The sequence below is a fragment of the Tuber melanosporum genome (genome assembly GCF_000151645.1).
Source record: "Tuber melanosporum whole genome shotgun sequence assembly, scaffold_69, strain Mel28".
Taxonomy (NCBI): Eukaryota; Fungi; Ascomycota; class Pezizomycetes; order Pezizales; family Tuberaceae; genus Tuber; species Tuber melanosporum.
In genome coordinates this window covers 237,406-260,064 of record NW_003299116.1, presented here as the reverse complement: position 1 = coordinate 260,064, position 22,659 = coordinate 237,406, and the positions used below count along the sequence as shown (strand labels likewise).

Below are 22,659 nucleotides of genomic sequence, written 5' to 3'. Positions count from 1 at the left end.
AGGAATCTGATACTAAATTCTAATTTTTAGTAGTTACACTCACAGGTTAATATTAAATTACTTATATATTATAATAAAAATAGAGTCATATCTATTTATCTTTCACCGCATACAGGTTATTACCTAGTACAGCCTCTCAATGTATTAGTATTCAGCTTCTATAATCATGCATATTAGCTTAAGCTGTAAACAAGATTCAAGAAATATAAGTACAGCATCAACAAATAGAATTTTTATAGTGTAGTTAGCTAAGTTAGAACAAAGTCATTGATCTCAGGAAATATCTAAAGTGATTTCTAGAATGCTGAAATCATACCTTCTGATAGAGAAATTATATTACATTAATTGTGAGATGAACAGCAAAATTGCAAGATTGTAAAAATGAAAGAAGTAAATCCACAATATACTTCTTCAGATAAATAATTATGTGAGATTGACCTAATACTCGTAGTTCAGCTAGATATTTCACAAAATCCTGTCTATCTCGGAATCAATGAAACATAATTCTAAAGAACAGGATTACTTACTCTATATGAACTTAATATAATAATATATTAATAGAAATATTGTCATTTCTATTGAATTAGAGAATGATTGGAAAAAGCTTAAAAGAATAATGAAAAAACCTACTCTTATGCGTTAGGAATACCAAGATCCAATACCTAGGAATCACCCTAAGTAGGATAATCCAACTCAGAATCGGAATCTTTAATCCCCAACACCCCGGTCCCGCCTCCTTGCGGGGCCTGTACCTCATCATACATATCAATAGCAGTTATGTCCTGTGACTATAATGCCACAGAATTGAAAGTGTTAGAATATCATATGGTACGTCACTACAGGCTGTCTGACCGGATCCTGTTTACTGGATATATGAGGGGGGATCCTTGGCTAAGTCTGAGAAGTAGAATGGAGTAAGTCTGTCAACTACTCAGGAAGTTACTAGGCTTCAAAGATGTAACATATTTGGAATAAGCCGTATGTAACAGGACATCTTTACACAATGAGATGGTATCAAATAATAAAGGATCTCAAAGAGAGATCGATACATTCACATTTACCCTACAATAATCAGAAGAGTCTAGAACTCCGAGAGTGTTAGGCGGAGACAATCTGATAGACTTCAGAATAGTTTAGGCTAATTGAGATTTGTTTTTGTAGACGGCGATTGTCTAGGAAGGCTCAAGTTCACTCGTTTCATTTATAACAACTAAGAGCGAAGTAAATTTAGTAAAGTAAGATAGAATGGTAAAACAATATTATATTATTAAGGTCTCGTCTCCTTTACTTGATGATGTTTAAAGCTTGGGAGGCACTTTGATATTTATATTCCGTATCTGAGTGTTCACGGACTACATGTATTTATCATACAACTATGTACCTCTCTGATTATAACTCGCAATGTTGGGTATTCTGAAAAGGTATTAACACCTGGAGACCCTGAAAATCACCACACTCTCTTTGGCAATTATGATATAACTGACTCAGAACCATACTGTTCCCAATAGTAATTATCCGATCCTAGGTGCCTTTAGACTTCTGACTTGGTTCTCAAGTTAAACTAAGTTGTCTCCAATTGTCTCCATCATTGATGAAATGATCAGTTTCATCTGCTGGTAGTATCTGCAAAGGTAGTCATAATCACAACCTTTTATCAAGTCGTCTGACTTTAAACCTCCATAACTCCTTATACAATAGATAGATATCTTGCAGAGGATTTCCTACTAATTCACATAAAGCTATTCTACTGAATTGACAAATATTGCCTCAGTCGGCAACCCTTAGTTACTCTGCGTAACAGGGTTTTAATCACTATTATAGTATTAGAAGTTATCCTCTTAACTACAATGTGTTCCGAAACCAAGTTGCGACACTCCATGAAGTCCAATGGCTTCTATGATAGTGTCCCTCGGAGTTCTATACTCTTTCAGATATTGTAGGGTAGATGTGAATGTATTGGTCTCTTGCTGAGATTCTTTACTATTCAATACCATCTCTTTGTATGAAAATGACCCGTTACCTACTGCCTATGCCAAAGGTATCACATCTTTAAAGCCTAGTAACATTCTGAGTAGTTGACAGGTTTACTCCATTCCACTTCTCAGACCTAGCAGAATGTCTTCTCCCATATATCCAGCTAACAGGATCTGGTCAGATAGATGGCGGTGATGTATATAGTGTTATCCTGAAAGTTTCAATTCTGTGGTATTATTGTCACTTGACACAATTGAAATTGATATGTATAATGATGTGTGGGCCTCATAATTGGGCTGGAGGGGGGGATTGGAGACTAGAGATTCCAATTTCAGGTGAGGTTACCATACTTAGAGTGACTCCTGGGTATCGGATCCTGGTATTCCTAATACAGAGATACTCCCATATAAGCTAATAGACTTCACATAGTGCCACCACTAGGTTTTGGAACAAGCTGTAGCTGCAGGGATGACTTTGTTAGGAATACCAGAATCTGATACCTAGGAACCACCCTAAGTAGGGTAACCCCACTTGGAATTGGAATCTCTGGTCTCCAACACCCACCTCCGGCTCCCTTACGGGGCCCGTGCATCATCATATATATCAATCTCGGTTGTGTCCTGTGACTACATTACCACAGAATTGAAGGTGTTAGAATAACACCATATACGTCGCCGCCGTCCATCCGACCGGATCCTGTTGGCAGGATATATGAGAAGGGACCTTCGGCTAGATCTGGGAAGTGGAACGGAGTGATTCTGTCAGCTACTCAGAGAGTTACTAGGCTCCAAAGACATGATACCGTTGGCGCGAGCCGTAAGTAATGGGACGATTTCGCACAAAGAGATGATATCAAATGGTAAAGAATATCTACTAGAGACCAATACATTTACATCAACCAGAAGAGTCTAGAACCCCAAAAAGACACTACCAAAGAAGCCAATGAACTTCACGAAGTGTTGCAACTGGGTTTCGGAACACGTCGTAGTCATGGGGTGATTTCCAATACTACAGTAGTTACTGAAACCTACTACCCAGAGAGCAATCAAGGGTTGCCAACCAAAGGATTAATTACAAATCTGGTGTAATAGCTTCCTGCGAGTTAATAGGAAGTTATCCAGAGAAAATCTATCGGTTGGGGATGGAGTTACAAAGGATCGGAGTCAGGCGACCTATGATGGTTGTAATAATGACCACCTTTGCAGATATAGCCGTGGATAAAACTGATCATTTTATCAATGGCGAAGACAATTGGAGCCAACTCAGTTTGACGTAAGAACTAGGCCATAAGTCTAAAGACTGTGCTAATCGGTATATTACTATTGGAGACAGTACGTTTCCTAAGAAGAAATATTGTAATTACCAAAGAGAGTGTGATGGTTTTCAGGGTCCACAGGTGTTCGCACCTTGGAAGAAAACTCGACGTTGCGAATTAAGATTGAAGAAGTACATAGTTGTATGATAGATAGATGTAGTCTGCGAATACTCAGATGCGGAATATAAATATCGAAGTGCCTCCCAAGCTTTAGACATCATCAAGCAACGGAGAAGAGACCTTAATAATATAATATTGTTTTTACGATTCTACCCTACTTTACCTACTTTACTTCACTCCTAGTAGTCATACACGAAACAAGTCAAGTCCGAGCCTTCCTAGACAATCTCCGTCTACAAAAACGAATCTCGATTGGCCTAGACAATCTTGAAGTCTATCAATTTGTCTCCGCCTAACAGACTTCCAATACTACAATAGGGATTGAAACCCAGTTATCCAAAGCATCCAAGGGTTGCTGACTTAGGGAATATTTGTCAATCTAGTAGAATAGCTTCCTGCAAATTAGTAGGAAGTTCTCAAGAAGATATTTATAGGTTGAGTAAGGAGCTATGAAGGTTTGAAGTCAGGCAACCTAGAAAGAATGCAATTATGACTACATTTACAGATACAACCCATAGATGCAACTGATTATTTCATTAATTATGAAGACAATTAGTAGTAACTCAGTTTGACTTGAGAACTAGGCCATAGGTCTAAAGACACTAATGATCGTATAATTACTATTAGAAACAGTATGGTTCCTAGTTAGTTATATTGTAATTGCTGAAGAGGGTGTGGTGATTTTCAGGGTCTCCTGGTGTTCACACCTTTCAAGAATACCCAATATTGTAAGTTATAATTAGAGAGGTATATAGTTGCATAATCAATTGATGTAGTCCGCAAACACTCAGACACAGAATATAAATATCAAAGTGCCTCCTAAGCTTTCGACATTATTAAGTAACAAAGAAGAAACATTAAAAATATAATATTATCTCCACGATTTAATTCTAATTTACCTACTTTACTTCAATCAGAGTAGTTATAAACGAAATAAGTAAAGTCCGAGCCTTCCTAGACAATCTCTATTTATGGAAACCAATTTTGGTGGCCTAGACAATACTGAAGTTTATCAGGTTGTCTTCGTCCAACACCTTGAAACAGAAATTCCCAATATGTATCAAAAGATAAATATACAATCAAGGATTATTACTGACTATATAATAAGGTTCCTGTTCAGTAATGAGAGTATTGCTACTTTTTCACATAGTAAAACTGAAAAGTATCAAAAGTATCATGAGGTTTATAATGGAATTAATTAATGAAGGAAGCTTATTGTTGGAATTGAAACCAAAATTAATTTCCTATTTGCTAAGAGAAGCAATCAAGGCTGGGAATTTGAAAGGAGATAGTTATTTACTAAAGTGCTGGAAATTATCAGCTCAATTAATGCAAGAGAGTTTCCGATTTGATAAGAGAATATTAAAGATAAGAAAGGAGCTGCAATCAGCAACAATAGTGATAATAATGAGGCTTAAATGTACATTCATCCACAGTTAGAGAAGCTATCGACTTTAGGTATAATATTTGATTTGTAGAAGAGAATGTAAACTTTTTCCTCTATTTTCTTCTACATTTTTCTTGTTTTAAACCTATTATAATTCTTCAAATTAGTAAAAAATATTAAAGAATACAGAATGATTAATATTGTTCTAGCAGGATGTTACTTACTACTTTATCTTAATAAAGTCAGTTTGGATCATGATTTTTAAGTAGTTGAGAGTTGGGTAAGAAGAACAATTTTTAGTTAATAACTATGTAGTATTGACTGCTGAGATAGGACAGGGTTGATAATTTTATATTAGTTAGCTATGACCAATTTGGGAGAAATACAACTTGCTGTAAACTTACTTATTCAAATTTCATTGAGTTTACAATCTTGCTGAATGTACAACCATATTAACTATACACAGATACTCAATTTATGAAAGCTAATGTCCTCCTTCAGCTTTCTTATAGGACTTGCATGTTCTTAGTAAGATTTTCAAGCACTCTTATTACTATAGCTACAGGTGAGTTAGAGACTATTATCAGCAGTAGTTAAGTTTAAGAGAAAGACACTGAAATGAGTCGAAGTCTAATACAATAAAAAGTAATTATAAAAATCTATAAAGTAAATTAGATTTTAATTTATCATGTGCATCTTTTAACTTAATTATAATGAATGCAGAATTTGTAACGTTCAATTAATGCTATATAGCTTATATAAAAGCAGTCAATCTGGTACTGTACCTTACCAGAAGTATTCGTGATTTGAGACATGTTTAATTGCGGCTGTACCATGGAACAGTGGGGTGGGATGGTCAACGGTACTCGTGTGCATGCGAGTATATGATCAATCCTCAACTACCACCTCTTAACAATCAATGGTCAATAATCAATGATTTGCTATTTATATTTTAGAGTAAAAAAATAACAAATAAGGATAACTAATACTTTGTATAACCTCCCCTTGCTTCAAATACTGTAGCGATTCTACAAGGCATTGATTTCCATAACCTTTCAAAAAACCCTTGCGGAATTGTCTCCCAAACCAAAGGTAATACTTGTACAAGCCTCTTCTTAACAGCTTCTTTTCCTCCTGGAGTGTCTCCAATTCTTAGATACTACTGGTGTAATCGCTTTTTAAGCTCCGCACATAGATACTCTATAGGATTTAAATCAGGGGAGTAAGGAAGTGTTCAACCAATTCAATAGTATTTCTTTCAAACTATTCTATAAAACTACAAGCCTTGTGGACAGGAGTATTGTCTTGCTGAAAAAGAATATCTTCAAGTTGCATACCAAAGGAAATTATTTGATGAATTACAGGAAAAAGATGTTTTCTTAAGACTCTAACATACCTGGTCTTGTTGATATTTTGGATAATAGGAATTAAAGGGCCTTTTATCTTATCCAAAAAGCACCCTCATACCATAAGCCAAATATTATTATCCTTTTCCTTTAGGTAAATACAGTCTGCAAGCTACTGCTCTCCAGGTTTTCTGAAAACCCACTACTGTCTTGGATCCCTGGATTTCTCCACACTGCACTCATTACTTCAGATGACTCTCTCAAAATCCTCAGCTGCCGTAATGATCCCTCCTCTGATAGTTAGATCTTGATGACAGAGAACGATACTTCTCTTCTGCTTCTCCCTCATTCTTCATCTTATGATAGCACTAGGCCACTGCCTATATTACCGATAGTACAACACCTTTGTCTTCTATCGGAAATGCCTATCGTAAGTTTTCTCTAACTTTTCTGCGTGAAGGGCTTTCCTTGGCATAACAATATCGTTGTAACAAAGATAAAGATCGTAAAAGTATTTTAGATTCGTTAAAGTAATAAGTAGGAAAAGTACTTAGAATTCAATCTAATTTTATTTAAACTCGTACCGCTCACACTGGCATACGACGAGCCCCTGCCAGCACAGGGATACCGCTAACCAGTATACTACTAATCCTAAGCTAACTAGGTCTACGGCCCCGCACCAGCCATCCCTGAGTCATGCCCGCACGAGAACTAATTACAAAACCATCAAACAACCCAGCGCCCACCCCGCTCCAAGTCCGTAGCCCCTCTGGTGTGAAGCCAACCAGCACTAAGCATAGCCGAAGCCGAGCAAAAGACCGACCCAACCTGGTTCCTCGTTCAACAATATATAAAATCACTACTGCCCAGTCTGAAAACCGTCCTGCGCAACCTCCACCACAATAGAAAACCAACAAAACTAAAAACAAACACATAAACTACCGGCAACACAATGGCAGAGAGGAGGTGACCAACATATCCACCTCTCGCATCCACATGCCCGGCCGTTGACCCTATGAACCCACTTTACCAAGTGCCTCCGAAGAGCATAATAATGAGGAGGACCTGTACCTGCTGCCTGTTCCCCAAAAAACAAAATCCCATAAACAAAAGAAATACATAGAGGTGGTGATAAACCGAAATGGTCAGTGGGGCCTATCTCCTACCCATGGTACCTTGCCCCCGCAAGCCATGCTCAGAACCAAACCAAAGAAACCAAACAAACCCCACAAAGCCCAGCACGCAAGACCCAATCATGTCTAACCAGGTGGTGGCAACCCACTATCCGTACAGGTGGCCATTAGCCAACCGGTCTATTGGGGAGCTTTACAGCACTCAGCAGCTTCACCCAACAGCCCAAGCCAGACTGGAAACACTTAATTAGACCTCGCTCAGCTTGACGCAGGCCCGACCAGTGCTCGCAGGTGCCTCTCCCCCCCCCAATAGGCCCCCTCAAGCCTCACATACCAGATGCCACAGAGCCCATCCAGCCCCCCCAGCTCCTCAGACAGATCAACCATCCAATAGCCACAGGATAGTGTATACCCAGCCCCATCAGGCAGCCACTAGTCTTGGCCACACGAACAGAGCCCCATCCCTCAACACCGAATAGCCAAGGGGTACCCACCAGCCAGAGTGGGGAGCCACAAAGAAGGCAGCACCATCACCCAAAGGCATCAGCACTATCCACACTGTCCAACCCTGTCAAACCCAAGTTCAACCAAGTTGGGAAAGAGTAAGCAGAGCCAGCCGAAGCCAGCCCCACAGGTCCGGCAAATACACAGACTAAATATTGGGTAAGAGGCACTTCCAACTGACGCAACAAGAAGGGAGGGGCAAGGGAAACAGAAGCAGTCAAACAGAAGGTAGGTCCTACTTGCAATAGGTGAAGCTGCCAACTACAAACCACAACCGAACCAACCCAACACACATACAACGTAAGTGTCTGGCAACCAATCGTCCCATACCACCCCAGGTAGTCACAGACAACCACACCAAGGGGCAGAGTCTTCCAGAGTCAAAGCCATCTCCACCAAGGCAGAGAGGAGACACCTGACTGAACCACCGTAAATGCCAAAAGGACAAAACTCCAAGGGAATGGTGATAAACAACATCGTAGGATTTCCAACCATAGAAACATGTAGTAACGAGCAGGGGGGAGGCCAGTGAGGCCCCCTCCCCAGTGGATTGATGCGGCCGGTATGATGTGTTGATACTTGGGAAGGTCATCAGTCTAACCCAAAGGCGATATGTATCGCAAGAACTAAGGACTCCGTTAAAACCTAACAAAAGATATGAGCTGGCCCAAAGAACAACACGGGTGATCCCCCCAAATACAATGTTCAATCCCCCCAATCGAACGCGAAACCTGCAAGTAGATGATAGACAGGAAGCCGTAGACATTTTACCGAAAGGGGCTCGCAAGCGACCGTGATGAAGTGCTCGAAGTGACAGCATTATGAGAAACCATCAGGCGACGAAACGAGAAGCAAACAAGTAATCCGCCACGCAACACCTAACAGACCTCAACACCAAAGACCCCAGGAACTACTGAGCGAACTCAGATATCTCCCCCAGAAACCAAGGCATCAAGGCCTATCATGAGGGTGAAAGAAACGTTTGGAGCGAAGTGACGGCAAGGACGAGGAAAAGTACTTAGAACAAAGCATGAAGAACCTATCCTCCTTAGCCGCATTGGCCTCCTTATATAGTGTTCTTCCCACCCATAGTCATGTGACCTAAAGTGGTCACATGTGCAAAACCAAATCATAACAAACTAGTCATGTGACCAAAGTGGTCACATGCTCAAAACCCATGACCTCATATTGAGGTCATGTGCAAAAACTCATAAACCAATTGTAGCATAATAAACAAGTCATATGACTCGACTGAGTCATATGCGTGAAATGCATGACCTTCTAATGAGGTCATCTGCGAAACATAAATCATATGTGCAAGGCCTATCCACAAGGCACACTCGCAAGGCATACTCGTCAGGTGCACGTCCCATGACTCATATTTGAGCCATGTGCGAAAGCATCACAAATCCAATATATAACAAATCATATGACTCGAATGAGTCATATGTGTGAAACAATAACATACCTGTGACTCATAACCATGTATCATATGAAAACGTTTTCCTCGCCAAGCCACATTCATGACAGCTGTCCAATTCCTATAAGCTGTAGTCCATCTTAATCTCTTAGCTATACTGTCACGAACGTGGCTTAGCGAGGAAAGGGTTTTCACGTGACCCATGGTTATGAGTCACAGGTATGTTATTGTTTCACACATATAACCTATTCGGGTTATATGATTAGTTATGTGTGGGATTTGTGATGTTTTCACACATGGCTCAAGTATGAGTCATGGGACATGCGCTTGACAAGTATGCCTTACGAGTGTGCCTTACAGGCAAGCCTTGCACATATGATTTATGTTTCGCACATGACCTCATTATGATGTCATGGGTTTCGTGCATATGACTCAGTCAAGTCATATGACTTGTTTATTGCGTTATGATTGGTTTATGAGTTTCGCACATGACCTCGCTATAAGGTCATGGGTTTTGAACATGTAATCACTTGGGTCACATGACTTGTTTGTTTTGATTTGGTTTTACACATGCGACCACTTTAGGTAACATGATTAAAGGCGGGAAGAACACTATATAAGGAGGCCGATGCGGCCGAGGAAGATAGGTTCTTCACGCTTTGTTCTAAGTACTTTTCCTACATATTACTTTAACCAATATAAAACACCTTTACGATCTTTATCCTTATTACAACGTTATCATTACGCCAAGAAGCACTCGTTACGAAGATGAGTTAGAGAAAGCTTACGATAGGCGTTCCTGATAGAAGACAAGGGTCTTGTACTATCGGCCTCAAGCTATCGTAAGACAAAGAAAGAAGAGGACAGGAAGAGAAGTATCGTTTCCCGTTGCCAAGCACTAACTATCTGAGAAGGGATCATTACATATACAGACAACTTTGAGCTTATGTCTTAACTTGGCTAGCCATTTCTTGATATTGGCATCTCTGAGTACTCTATCTACTATAAATTTGTTAGAGAATCATGTTCTATTACTCAGGCTCAGAGTGGTACCAAGAACTAGAAAGAGAACCGCCTTGCACATATTTATCCCTGAAATCAGAGTTAGTCATTTTCCAGTTATATTTGGCAGCCCAGATGATTGTATGACATTGTCGCTGGCTGAGAATAGGTATGCGACCAGGAAGGGGAGTATTATCTAAGAATAGATGCTCACATGCTTGAGTGAGGAAGCTTTTAATAATTGACCATGGCCGACCAATAATTTCAGCAACCGGAGCAATGCTCTGAAGGCAGTGGAAAAATCCGAGAATTATGCCTTTTTCCACATTGGTCATTTCATTTTGCGTGGTCTTTAGGTTTCGCTTTTTTGACTTTGATTTATATCCGGATTGGCTAACGATTGGAAATTCAGAGAAAATTAAAATTAAAGTATTATTTGAATAGAGGATCACCGTATCATGGTGTAGATATTGTATGGGGCAGGTATCTTACGGTTGCATGATCAGCGAGGTGGCATTTGGCTAGGTGGTATTTTTGGTGACGTTTCTTAGTAAGACGATCACAAACACTTCTGATAAGGCACCGTAGATAGTAAGTATTATATAAGTTTATCTACAATATATGTAAAAAAATACTAAAGTATTATAGATGAAAAAAGCAATTAAAACTCCCTAGAAAAATTACTACTTACTAACGATATTAGATCCTAGCCTATTTAAACTCTTATTGACTTAGTTACTATTGAATAGTAATATGAAAATCCTTTAATAAAATTTAATAAAGCACTTTGGTAAAGGTCAGATGTTTACTATAGTATATTTCGCTTTATCTGATTAATCCTATTAGATTTTTACGATATAACTTTTTGTATAATATAATTTATCAATAGATTTAATATTATTATAATATAATACCTGACTTATATTTCCTAGTATCCAATGTTTCTACTCTTTAAACTTGAATACTTAATAGAGATTATCTATATATTGTTTTCTTCTCTTACTTCTATAAACCTCTCTTCATATATTATATTTTGGTGCTAGTTTTCTTTTTTTTTTACCTATACTATATTAGTACTATAGTTTAAGAGGTTTTCTTGACTTTTCTCTTTCATGTACTATACAAATTTTTTCATTTGGATTAGATACTTCATTTATCTTAGTTTAGATAGTTTCTATGATCTCTTTATAGTACATATTTGAGTATTAAATAACATAATAATATAATTATATAATATAATTATATAATATATATATAACTCACTATTGGTTAAGGCTGCATTTGAAATACTCACTCAATACTTCGCGTTCTGTTAGTACTGTTCACTGTAATTTTGCTTGAGTCCTTCTTACTCAGGCTCCAAGTTACTACTGTACAGTACTATCCAAGAGTTCTTTGAGATTGCTTCCAACTGGTCTTGTTCATCTTTCCATCACTTTTTCAAAAAATTCTCCCCCAGGCTGGAGCTGGCCTCCCATTCTCAAGGAATCTTGTACAGGTGTTGGTAACAATAGTAATGCGGCCAGAATCTGTATGATCGATGTTCGTCCTCTCTAGCTCTTTACATATCCGCCAGATGTCGGTTTACCAGAATGTAGATGCTAGGCCGCGGTAAGCGAGTACGCAAGAAATACTCGAGCACGGTGCTCGAGTAAGATATCTACCAGTAATCTAACGACTTCGCGCTTGTGGGAACCAGCTCCGTCCCCGCGGAGGAGCAGCAAACGAGCGGATGAGCGGCATTCGTGATACGCAGAGCGAAAGAGGAAATACAGGAAATTCGGTGCTCACAAGGGAAGAGGGAATATCTAATGAAGATAGATACAAGTACCATGCTCGATTAGACTCCACGGTAGGCAACGGTAATCGCTCAGATAATGGGGGGGCAGTGAAACTGGCGACTCCACCATCTCCACCACCCATTGACTTCCGTCGCTTTCTCAAAGAATTAAAAAGGGCCCCTATTGATTTATTGGCCTGCAACTCTCGTGAATTCGAGAGAGTGAAAGGGAAAGAGAAGCAAAGAAAAATCGAAAACAAATAGTAGCGCCACCACCACCGGTGCTCAACCACTGTAAGAGGGACATCAAGGCAAAAGTTACCTGTCGAACTCCACTGGTTGGCTCGGTTGCCTCTCGACCACTCAGAGGACGGGATTCTGTCTACACATAGCTCTAGCCACCAGGCGGGAGCTCAACAGACTTTTTTTTTACTCACCAAAAATGGGAGTAGATTGGCCGAGTAACTGGGGAAAAAAAGGTTACACACATAGAAATTTCGAGGGATGGGCCAAGTTCCACAGACTTGTGCTCACACCCTCAGTACTTTCACTTGAAACGCTGGCTGATTGCTTTCTGTGGCTCTCCTACTCTTCCTCCCTCCTCCCTTTTCTCCCCTCCTTCCCTTTGGCCTCCTGTTCCATTGTCTTCTACAGAAGGCAACTGGGCAAGTTGATAGCACTTGAGAGGTACGATACCGTAGCGTCTGTCATCACATCAATCGGTTCCTTTCCCCTCCCCCCTCCCCTCGAGTACCCGCGCAGTACAATCATATCCTATCGCATTTATCGTATCCCCGTCAATTCAGACCGGTACGCTGCCCGGCCCCCGGGGACAGACAATCAGACACAACCATCGAAGGCGCTCTCTGGTGGGAAGGAAGAAAGACAAAAAAAATCGAACTGTAAGGGAAAAAAAAATGAATCCTCCTTCCCCCTGCCTATCCGCAGTATAACCGAGCTCCTCCCCTCTTGCCCTCTGCTGTTGGCTTTCTCTTTTGCCCTCTTTGACTTTCTTTCTTTTTTTTTTTCCCGCTCTCTACGCGCATTCCTCATACACCCACCCGTCCAGTAGGGCACAGTTACCTGGGTAATACGGGTACCGTACGGTAGGTCAACTCCGTTCCAGCCCTTTTGTTCCCCTCCTCTTTGCCTGGCGGGTCTCTGCAGTGTGGTCTCAGCAGCTGATTGGTGGGGTTTAGTTCATCCCATGCTCCCAAGCTCTTCCTCCTCGCTCAATACCTTTCTTATCCGCAGCGCACAGATATCCATCCCACCAAAACACCTTCTACTGGTAACAGCAGCAAGCAAGCAGCAACAAACACCTTCTCCAGCCGGCCGAGCGACTTGCCTTCAAACAAGAGGCAACAGAAGCAACGTTGAGCTCACAGAACAAGACTTTCGACCTTGCATCCGGCCAGACCAGCCAATCCTAGCTACGAGCCTTTCATTGGAGTACGGTATCCTTTAATTCATAGCCAACACAGCGTGGGAGATCAGGTCGCAGTGGAGCGACTGGTTAGCAGAACATAGGAAAGGTGGACACGGAAGCAATAATTATCGGGGGGCCGACCAACGATCCAACGATCTGCGACCCATTTGCCGAACTGCCCAGACTGGATAGTCTTCTCTTCGGCACATCCCACCTCCCTACAGATCACACTTAAAAATAATAATTTGTGTGTAAACCAACCGACCCGTTCTCCGTTTTGTTAGTGCTCGCTCACATCTACGAAGGGATTCACAAACGTGCATTCCAACCGCCTAGGTTGGCGGGATTGAGAGGAAAGAAGAAAGAAAAGAAAGGGAAAGGGGCTTCCACTGGCTCTTTTTTTCTTTTCCTCACGCCTTCCTCGGAGCAGGGCTTCTTCCCGGATAGCAAACGCAGAAGAATTCACGGGTTCGCATCTGAGGTGGATTTTGTGGCTCACTGGTTTTGGATAGTGGAATTGAGAGAGAAGTCTGGCTCGACGATAGCCAAGAAGAGTAATCCTAGGGGTTGAGCTGCGGGGACCCGGGGGTAGGCCAGAGGGCAATTGTGGAGAGAGGCAAGGGGAGACTTTAATAAAAGAAGGAGACAAGATAGACTTTGAGATTTGGTGCGCCCTCATATCACATCCCTGGCATCTTTGGTCTGTGAACTACAGATATCTATTGAACCCGAGTCTCAGCCCTACTGTTTCCCGAGGATTGATCTGTGACGCTCCGAAAAAATAAACACAGAAGATACGGAATTGTGGAGGCCGTTTTGGGGGGTAAGATTTTTTTTTTACCCTTTTCCTTGTCAGCCTGTTCTGTTTCCTTCCCGTGTGGCCCGCTGGACACTTATGCAGCTGGACAAGGTGTTCCATTCCGAAGATATTAACACTCTGTTTCAATCTACTTTTGAATTCTCTTAGTTGTTGGGGCTTCTCCTCATGCTCGCCTTGTTCTTGCGAATTTCACTCAGATCGTATCATTCATCACTCACCCTACCATACACTTTACGGGAGAACATCCGCAAGACTAACAGTCCTTCTAGAATTGACCTTTCGAGTTCTCATCTGTGAAGCCCCGTTATCTGAGTTTTGTGGGTAAGGGCATCTCTCTCCTCCCCTTCGATATTCGCATGGGAAATGGGGAAGGATCGGGGGGCCTCAGGTCTGACTTACGCATTGCTACCTAGGTCGAGCCTTGCTGTTACCCTGGCTGTGCTACTAACCGATTAGTTTTTGCGGGTAGATTGAGCGAAGGAGGTTGATATCGTTCCCCCGAACCCTTGAGGGATTCTCCATTTTTATTACATTTGAGGAGGAATTTGGGTTTCTCTTTTGAAAACCAAATGACCGACTCAGCGCACCGAAGCCGGCCACAATCATCCTCCGGCCAGGGGCTGAGATCTAGATCGCCCTCTCGGTGTTCAAAACTAACTACATCCTCGTCTTATCCGTGTATTCCGCTCCTGGCCGGTAGAGCGGCTGCTTCAAGCCCACCCGCAGTAACTTCTGCTGTTGCATTTGGGTCTACCAGCGCAACGTCTGCTTCACCCAGCCCCATTCCTTGGGTGAATAGTGCTGAGACGATTGAGGACGATAGCCCTCGGACACCCGGGTCTATACTGGAGCGGCCCTATTCAGGGTTTCCGTGGGGCCTTCATTTTAAGGAGCAGCCCCAGACAAGCCCAGCTATTCTGGATAGTGGAGCACAAACCTCTGGGGAAATCACAGGTGCTAAAGCCAGATCATCTGTTCTGTCTCATCCCCCATTACCCCATAGCAGGTCGGACCCAACTCATACCGCCCCGAGGACCAAAAGGAGCCCTTCCCGGGCTTCACCAAAGTCACCGTTGAAGCTGAAACTTCCACCGCCCCCTCATCTGGCTGATGATTATGGACATGCCCTTCCAGGCACACAGCGGGGTGAGAGAGCTGAGAGCGAAGGAGTGTTCATAATTACTCAAGAAAATCACCGCCCGAGACCATCATTACTTGGAATTGCTTTCCCCACCACTCCCGATACAAGTGTAAATAATATGCCAGTTATTTGTGCCGGAATTGGTAGAGAAGGGAAAAGAGCTGGGCATATCGATTTTAGGGGTGGTATGGGGCCGAACCATGAGGTCGTTGGGGCGGGTGGCGCTACAGCGGCACTACTAGCTGCGAACCCGCATCTTGCTCCAGGTGGATTGGCTCCTCTTACACCACCCGATGATAATGGGATTCTCGAGTGGAGGGGAGAAGAGATGTCCGAGTTACTGGTCTCGGTCATTCCGACTGCTCCAGCGAAGGATCCCGTCTGTGCCGCGGTTTGTGATAATGAGGATCCAAAGCCAGCCCTACCAGGAAAAACTCCAGCCGGAAGGCGAATAGAGGTATTAAAAAGCCCGGAGGAGACTGAGAGAACAGCTCGAATGACATCCGGAGAGTCTGCCGGGACAGCCGAAACCAGGCGGGAAGCCATAGATGAGAAAGGGGATACCTCTGTGGACAAATCCGAGGATAGCAGTGATACTGAGAGCACAAGCCATGAGGATATTGTTGAAGAAGGGTGGTTAAAGGACGCTATGACCTCGCTTTGTTAGTACTTTCTTCAATAGCCTAACTTGCTTTGCCGTGGCTAATAGAGGAGGACAAATGTTCCTGGGATAGTCGACTGTGCTCTTTCCGTGCAAATGACTACAGAGGCCGTTCGAATGTTATCTTACACCCTTCCCTGCCCTTTACCTACAGCTTCTGCATATTCTGCAACCCCAACTCCCATCCCCAGTAATCTAGGCTCAAATCCTGATAGGCTTCCAGCATCTGCCGCTGCTGCGCCCGCCGTTGCTGCGGCAGCTGGCCAGCAATTCTCGCCAGCTATCACTGCAAGGTGCCATTCTCGAGCACAGGCTGACAGCGGATCTTCAACTCCCAATGGGCTGATCGGGGCGGATGATGGGATAACAACCGCACTGCACACGCTTACAAGAAATATTCAAAGACGTTGTTCCAGCGACGGAACAAAAAGGGTTTATATTCATGTCTCCCATGCTATATCACCTGGTATCTCACTCAACAGGCTTCCTTCGACTCCCCCAGCCAACGGGTGCGTAGGCAGTCCTGGTGGCTTTTTCGGTGGAGGATTTGACACTTCTCCCGGGGGGTGCGCGGATGGAGGAGGAGGTTACTTTGCACCTACTGTTTTTAATAGTATTGTTGTCGCACCCGAGAATGTTCCTACAGCTCCTAGCATGTCCTTCCATCGCACGCATACGATCCCACCGCCGAATCCCATATTACCGCCATTCAGCCTTCACATGACACTCCTAGAGCGATATATCCCACCGACTTCAAATGCTGAGGATATTAGTATGTTCTCTACCCAATCATCCGTGATTCTTGACCGATTGCACGAGCTTTCCCCGCGTGGAGGAAGCTTATTATTTATTTATCCCACAAAAACTGGCGCCAAACACTTTGACAAGCAATATTTGGGTCCAGTATTGGATCCACTTTTGAGGAAATTAATGGTTCTCTATATGCTACGGGAAGATCTTTTGTGGGGTATCCGGAATATGGCTGCCATCGAAAAAATGAATGAATTCGAAGGACTACGATGGAAATTGGATAACTTTTGTACGAGGTTTTCTCATGCTATCAATGATAATTCGATGTGGGGCAAGAGTGGTTCAGGTTCTCAGGCCTCGAGATTACAACTTGATTCGAGCTATCCGAAAACTCGTGTGCGATTGGTGCACTCACAGAAGGCTATGATTCAGTTGAACGACAACAGTTGGCGGGAGTGGTGGTCTCAGCAAGAGCAGCTGAGAATCAGAGAGGCAGTGAAGCGGCACTTTTCTAGCCTGCAACCACCTGCAGAAGGCCAGACTCCTGTATCGCCAAATGCTTCAGGCCCTCATGGATCACACCACGCCAAATCTGCGTCAATGTCATCTCCGAAGCTTGGAAGTTTTCCTTCCTTGGCAATAAAGGTCACGACAGCCTCCTCAACGCCGTCTTCGCCGACAGGGCCATCGTCTCCGCAGTCAAAATATTCATTTGGATATGGTGCCCCTGGTGACCTGGCGAGAGAAGTTCTCGACGGTGTAAGGGCCCCTGCCGTACGGCCTTCATCAAGGGGGATGAGTGAAGCAGTTGTGGCCAGTGCTCTTGCGGGGCCCGGAACTTTTGGAGTTGGAGGCGTTGTGGGCGACTATGAAATTAGTAGTGTGCCAAGTGATAGACGCGTTAAGGAGAGGGGGATTGAAGTGGGGGTATTTGTTTTGCGACGGGAGATAGTTACATAAGGACGGCTGTAGTGGAATTGGATAAGCGGCGATTTTGGATATAATCTTTTTCTCTCATGCTGTTTTTGGCGGGTTTTACTGCGCACCTTTGGTTTTTTCTATATTCTGTCTGGTTTTCGTTTCGATTTTCCCTAGAGTGTCCTTTCACGATGCTTATTTTTGCTTTTTTATTTGTTTCATTTTATTGGTATTGCAAGAATTTGGCAGATCATAAAGCCAGAAGGATGGAAGGTGAAAGATGGAAGAAAAGGAAAGGTGGCGGAAAAGGGAAGATAACAATTTCAAACCACCGAAGTGGCAATCGGATATGTACAAAAGAGACAGGATGCACGCACGCGCCGATCTACACGCAAATTCTTGAATTACGAGTTTTGAAAGACTTGGAGGGGTACCCCCCAATTGACAAGTGTCCCGGAGTTGTGGAGGCATTCACGCATTATTGCTAAAGGTGGGCATAATTCCTCGCCCGATATTCTATCCTTCTATCACAGCTCAATTTTTTGTTTTCCTTTTTTACCTCAATCCTTGTTTCTCCATTATTTATTCTAAAAGTTCCTCCTTTATCCTCATCTGTTCATACACCCGCCCCTTCTCTATATTACAAAGAAGCGAGAGGGGTTGGCATTCATACATATATAAACTTGCATTATACGTGAAATCGCTTTCACTATCTTCATATTTACATTAGCAGTGTTAGTAAATATATTTGCTCTTAAAGAATTAGTGGAATTGCGATGGGTAGTGTTTATCTGTTTGATTATTAAATGTGGGAGTGTTTTCTTTTCCTGGCTTGTTTACACGGGTTGTATGTAGTAGATATTCTTCAGGTAATTATGCAGGTATCATAACATTATATCAAGAGTTTTTTTTTTTTCAAATTTTTTTTTTTAGCATGCAGTATGATACAGACACTAGACAAAAGTCTTGGTGATGGCGCAATCTGACACAATGTCCGTGCCCACCCATTGAGAAAGATCAAATGAAATTTAACTATATATTACAAATTAAATATTAAATTTAACTATATATTACAAATTAAATATTAAAAATTAATATGAGAAAGGTAGCCAGAACCAGAGTCTATCTATATAGCTAGTAACAAGTATACCAGCCCTGTAACAGGTACAGGTATTAGGTTATTGGTTTTGTTTTATGTTTTGTTTTAAGTATTGCTTTGATACTTGGTTTGTTTTAAGTATCATTTGATACATGTTTTTGATTTATGTTTTGTTTTAAGTATTGCTTTGATGCTTGGTTTTGTTTTATGATTTGTTTTAGGTATCATTTTAATACTTAAGTGGTTTTACCAAAGTGTATCGCTTCATACCTTTGATTAGTTTTGTTCATACTAGACATGACCAGATTTGTGTATTTAAAAGACTATCTGGCACCATGATGGAAAAGGCGGATTTTGACAGACAGTATTTCAATAAACTTGATTGAATGGTTACTCTTTAAGTTTTCCCTGTATACCTTTGAAGCCTTCTTTAGTTCTCAGCTCTCGCCTACTCTCTGGTAGAGCAGGCCACCTGCCAACTATTGTACCTATTACTAATCATGTGATTAGCACATTACAAACAAGTTACAAGCCCTTTGCATTAATTACCGCTGCCACTCGTGAAAGCATAGATGGCTAGAGCTTCTTAAAGATGCTATCAGGGATGGTCTCCCATACAAGAGGGACGACATTAGTAATACATGCACAAATCCTGTCAGGGCTACTGGGAGTATCTAGGATGTTAGGATACTCTTGGTAGAAGTAGCACTTGAGCTCAACCCAAGCATGTTTAATAGAGTTAAGGCCAGGAAAAGGGGGAGCATAATATTCAAGATCAATATTGTTTTCATCAAATTATTTAAGTGTCATTGGCTGTATGAATACTTGAATTTTCTTACATGAATACAGGGTCTCCAATGTTATCAGTGATGTCTTGTAGTACTGGTGGTAGAGTTTCTGATAAAGGATTGATAAAGATGAAGTGATTAACCCTACTGTCTAGGAGTGGAACCAATGGTCCCCAGTGCCCCTCCCCCCAGAAACAATTCTATACTATCAGCTCAATATCATTCTCCTTCCCCTGTAGCTTAATACAATCAGTAAGCTACTTCTCCTGTCAGGTCCAAAATACCCACTGCTGCTTTAGGTTGGTAGACTTCTGGACAGTACAGTAACGATCTCTCTTCAGATAGTTAGTTCTTGGCAATGGGGAATGATACTTCTCTTCTTTGTCTTCTTCTTCTTTATTATAATATAGCAAGAGGCCTATGCCTATATTACGGATAGTGCAAGATCTTGGTCGTCTATCAGTAATACCTATTGTAAGCTTTCTCGAACTTTACCTCGTATAGAGTATTCTCTTTATAATAGTAATGAAGATCATGATAATGGTAAAAAGCGTAATGGTGTTTTATATTCATTAAAGGAATAACTATGAAAAGTACCTAGAAGTCAATCTAATTTTATTAAAACTTGCACCACCAATACTAGCATACAAGGAATCCCTACCAGTACAGGGATACTGCTAACCAGTATACCACTTAACCTAAGCTAACTATGGCTAGGGTTATGTACCTGCCATTTCCCAGTCATGCCTGTACGAGAACTAATTACAAGACTATACAACTACCCAGCACCCATCCCAGTCCAAGTCTGTAGCCCATCTGGTATGAAGCCAACAAGTACTAAGCATAGCTGAAGTTGAACAAAAGACCAACCCAATCAGGTTCCTCGTCAAACAAATATAAAAAAACTACCACCCAATCTAAATACTGACCCGTGAAACCTCCTCTATAATAGAAAACCAACAAACAATTTTATTTCCGCAGGTGGCACCATGGTGGAGAAGAGGTAACCAATATGTCCGCCTCTCATGCCTGCATGACAGGCAGTCAACCCTATGAACCCACTTTGCCAGTTGTCTCAGAAGAGCATACTACTGAGGAGGACATGTACCCATTGCCCATAAACCAAACAAAAATAAACAAATGAAATACATAGAGGTAGTGACAGACTGAGATGGTCAGTAGAGCCTATCTTATACTTGTGGTACCTTACCCCCTCCCGCCATACCCGTAACCAAATCAAAGAAACTAAACAAATCCCACAAAATCCAGCACACAAGATGCAAACAAGTCCAACCAGGTGGTTGCAACCCACTCTCACAACACTCAGCAGCTTCACCTCAATAGTCCCAGTAGACTGGAAATACTTAATTGGACTTCGTCCAACCTGACACAGGCCCGACTAGTGCTTACAGGGTGCCTCTTCCCCCACAATCAGCACCTCCAAGCCCCGTACACTAGATGCCACAGGACCCATCCAGACCGCTCAGCCTCTCAGACAGAGCAACAATTCGACAGGTACAAGAGAGTGGATAGCTGACCTGACCGGTCAGCTACTGGTCTTGGCCACACCTGACAGAGTCCCAGCCTCGACACCACATAACGGAGGGGGCCCTCAGCCAAGATCAGGAGCTACAAGAGAGGCCGCACTAATATCTGAAAGCACAGGCACAAGCCACACCAACCAATCCGGCCAAACAGAGGACTGACCAAGCTGGGAAAGAGACAGGCAAGACCATCCGAAGATGGCTCCACATGTCCGTCAGAACTGTAGACCAAATAATCGGCAAGAGGTACCTCCAACTGATACAATAGGAAGGGGAAGGACGAATGAACAGGAGCAGACAAATTGAATGCAGGTCCCACCTGTAAGAAGTATAGTTGCCAAATACAATCCACAACTGAACCACAGTGAAGCACAGACAATGCGAGTGTCTGGTAGCTAATCATCCTACACCATCCTAGGCAATAAAGAAAAGCTGTCTAGAGGGTAAGATCTTTCCAGATCAAAGTCATCTTTACCGAAGCAAGGAGGAGATACCAGACCAAACCACTGCAAAGATGCAAGAACAAGAACTCCCAGGGAAGGTAATAAACAACATTGTAGGATTCTGACCATAAAAAGACGTAGTAATGAGGAGGGGCAGGGTGGATACCGTCCTGTCACTTGAGGAATAATACTGCCAGTATGATGAGTTGAAACACGGGATGGTCATCAAGTATACCTATGGGCATTTTGCATTGTGAGAACTAAGAACTCCATTAAAATCCAAAAAGAAATATGATCTGGTCTAAAGAATGACATGGGTGATCACCCTAAATACAAAGTTCAATTCCCCTAATCGAATGCGAAATGTGCAAGTAGATGATAGACAGGAAGCTGTAGACATTTTACCGAAAGGAGCATGAAAGCGACAGTGATGAATAGATCAAAGTGCCTGTATCGGGAGATAACTAGTGAGCGATGAAACGAGAAGCAAATAAGTAGACAAGTCCTCAACCATAGGACAATCCCCAATGTCTAGATACTGAGCAAATCCAGATAACTGCCAGGCAAAAAGAACTATTACAGGCGCAGAAGCTCACTACTGAGGCAGAGTGAAAGCAAGGACAAGGAAAGTACTTAGAATAAAGTATAAATAGCCTATCCTCCTTGGCCATACCAGTCTTCTTATATAGTAGTCTTCCCACTCCAGATCATGTGACCCAAAGTGGTCACACACTGAAATCCTAAGACCTTATTAGCATGGTTATGTGTGAAATATAATTCATATGAGTAAGGCATACTTGCAAGGCATACTTACTAGGCACAAGTCCCATGACTTATAATTGAGTCATGTGCGAAACATACCAAATCATAACATAATAAGTCATATGACTCAAATAGGTCATATGTGCAAAACAGTAACATACCTATCACTCAAAATCATGAGTCATATGAAAACCCTTTCCTTGCTAAGTCATGTTCAGGATATTAGCTCCTCTCTCCCTAAGCCTGAGTTCCATCAGACCTTTTGTCCAAGCTTCAATAAATTTGTCCTGCTACACACGTGGAACTCCTAAGTCTATTGAACT

At 42.2% G+C, this 22,659-nt stretch overlaps 1 protein-coding gene; it reads left to right on the top strand.

The window, feature by feature from the left end:
- The first annotated feature begins 15,349 nt into the window (after window positions 1-15,349).
- GSTUM_00010299001 (uncharacterized protein) lies at window positions 15,350-18,462 on the top strand. XM_002841200.2 has 2 exons: window positions 15,350-16,033; window positions 16,106-18,462. The coding sequence occupies exon 2, from the start codon at window positions 16,129-16,131 to the stop codon at window positions 17,740-17,742; it is 1,614 nt and encodes a 537-aa protein (XP_002841246.1). The 5' UTR covers window positions 15,350-16,033; window positions 16,106-16,128; the 3' UTR covers window positions 17,743-18,462.
- Window positions 18,463-22,659: the final 4,197 nt, after the last annotated feature.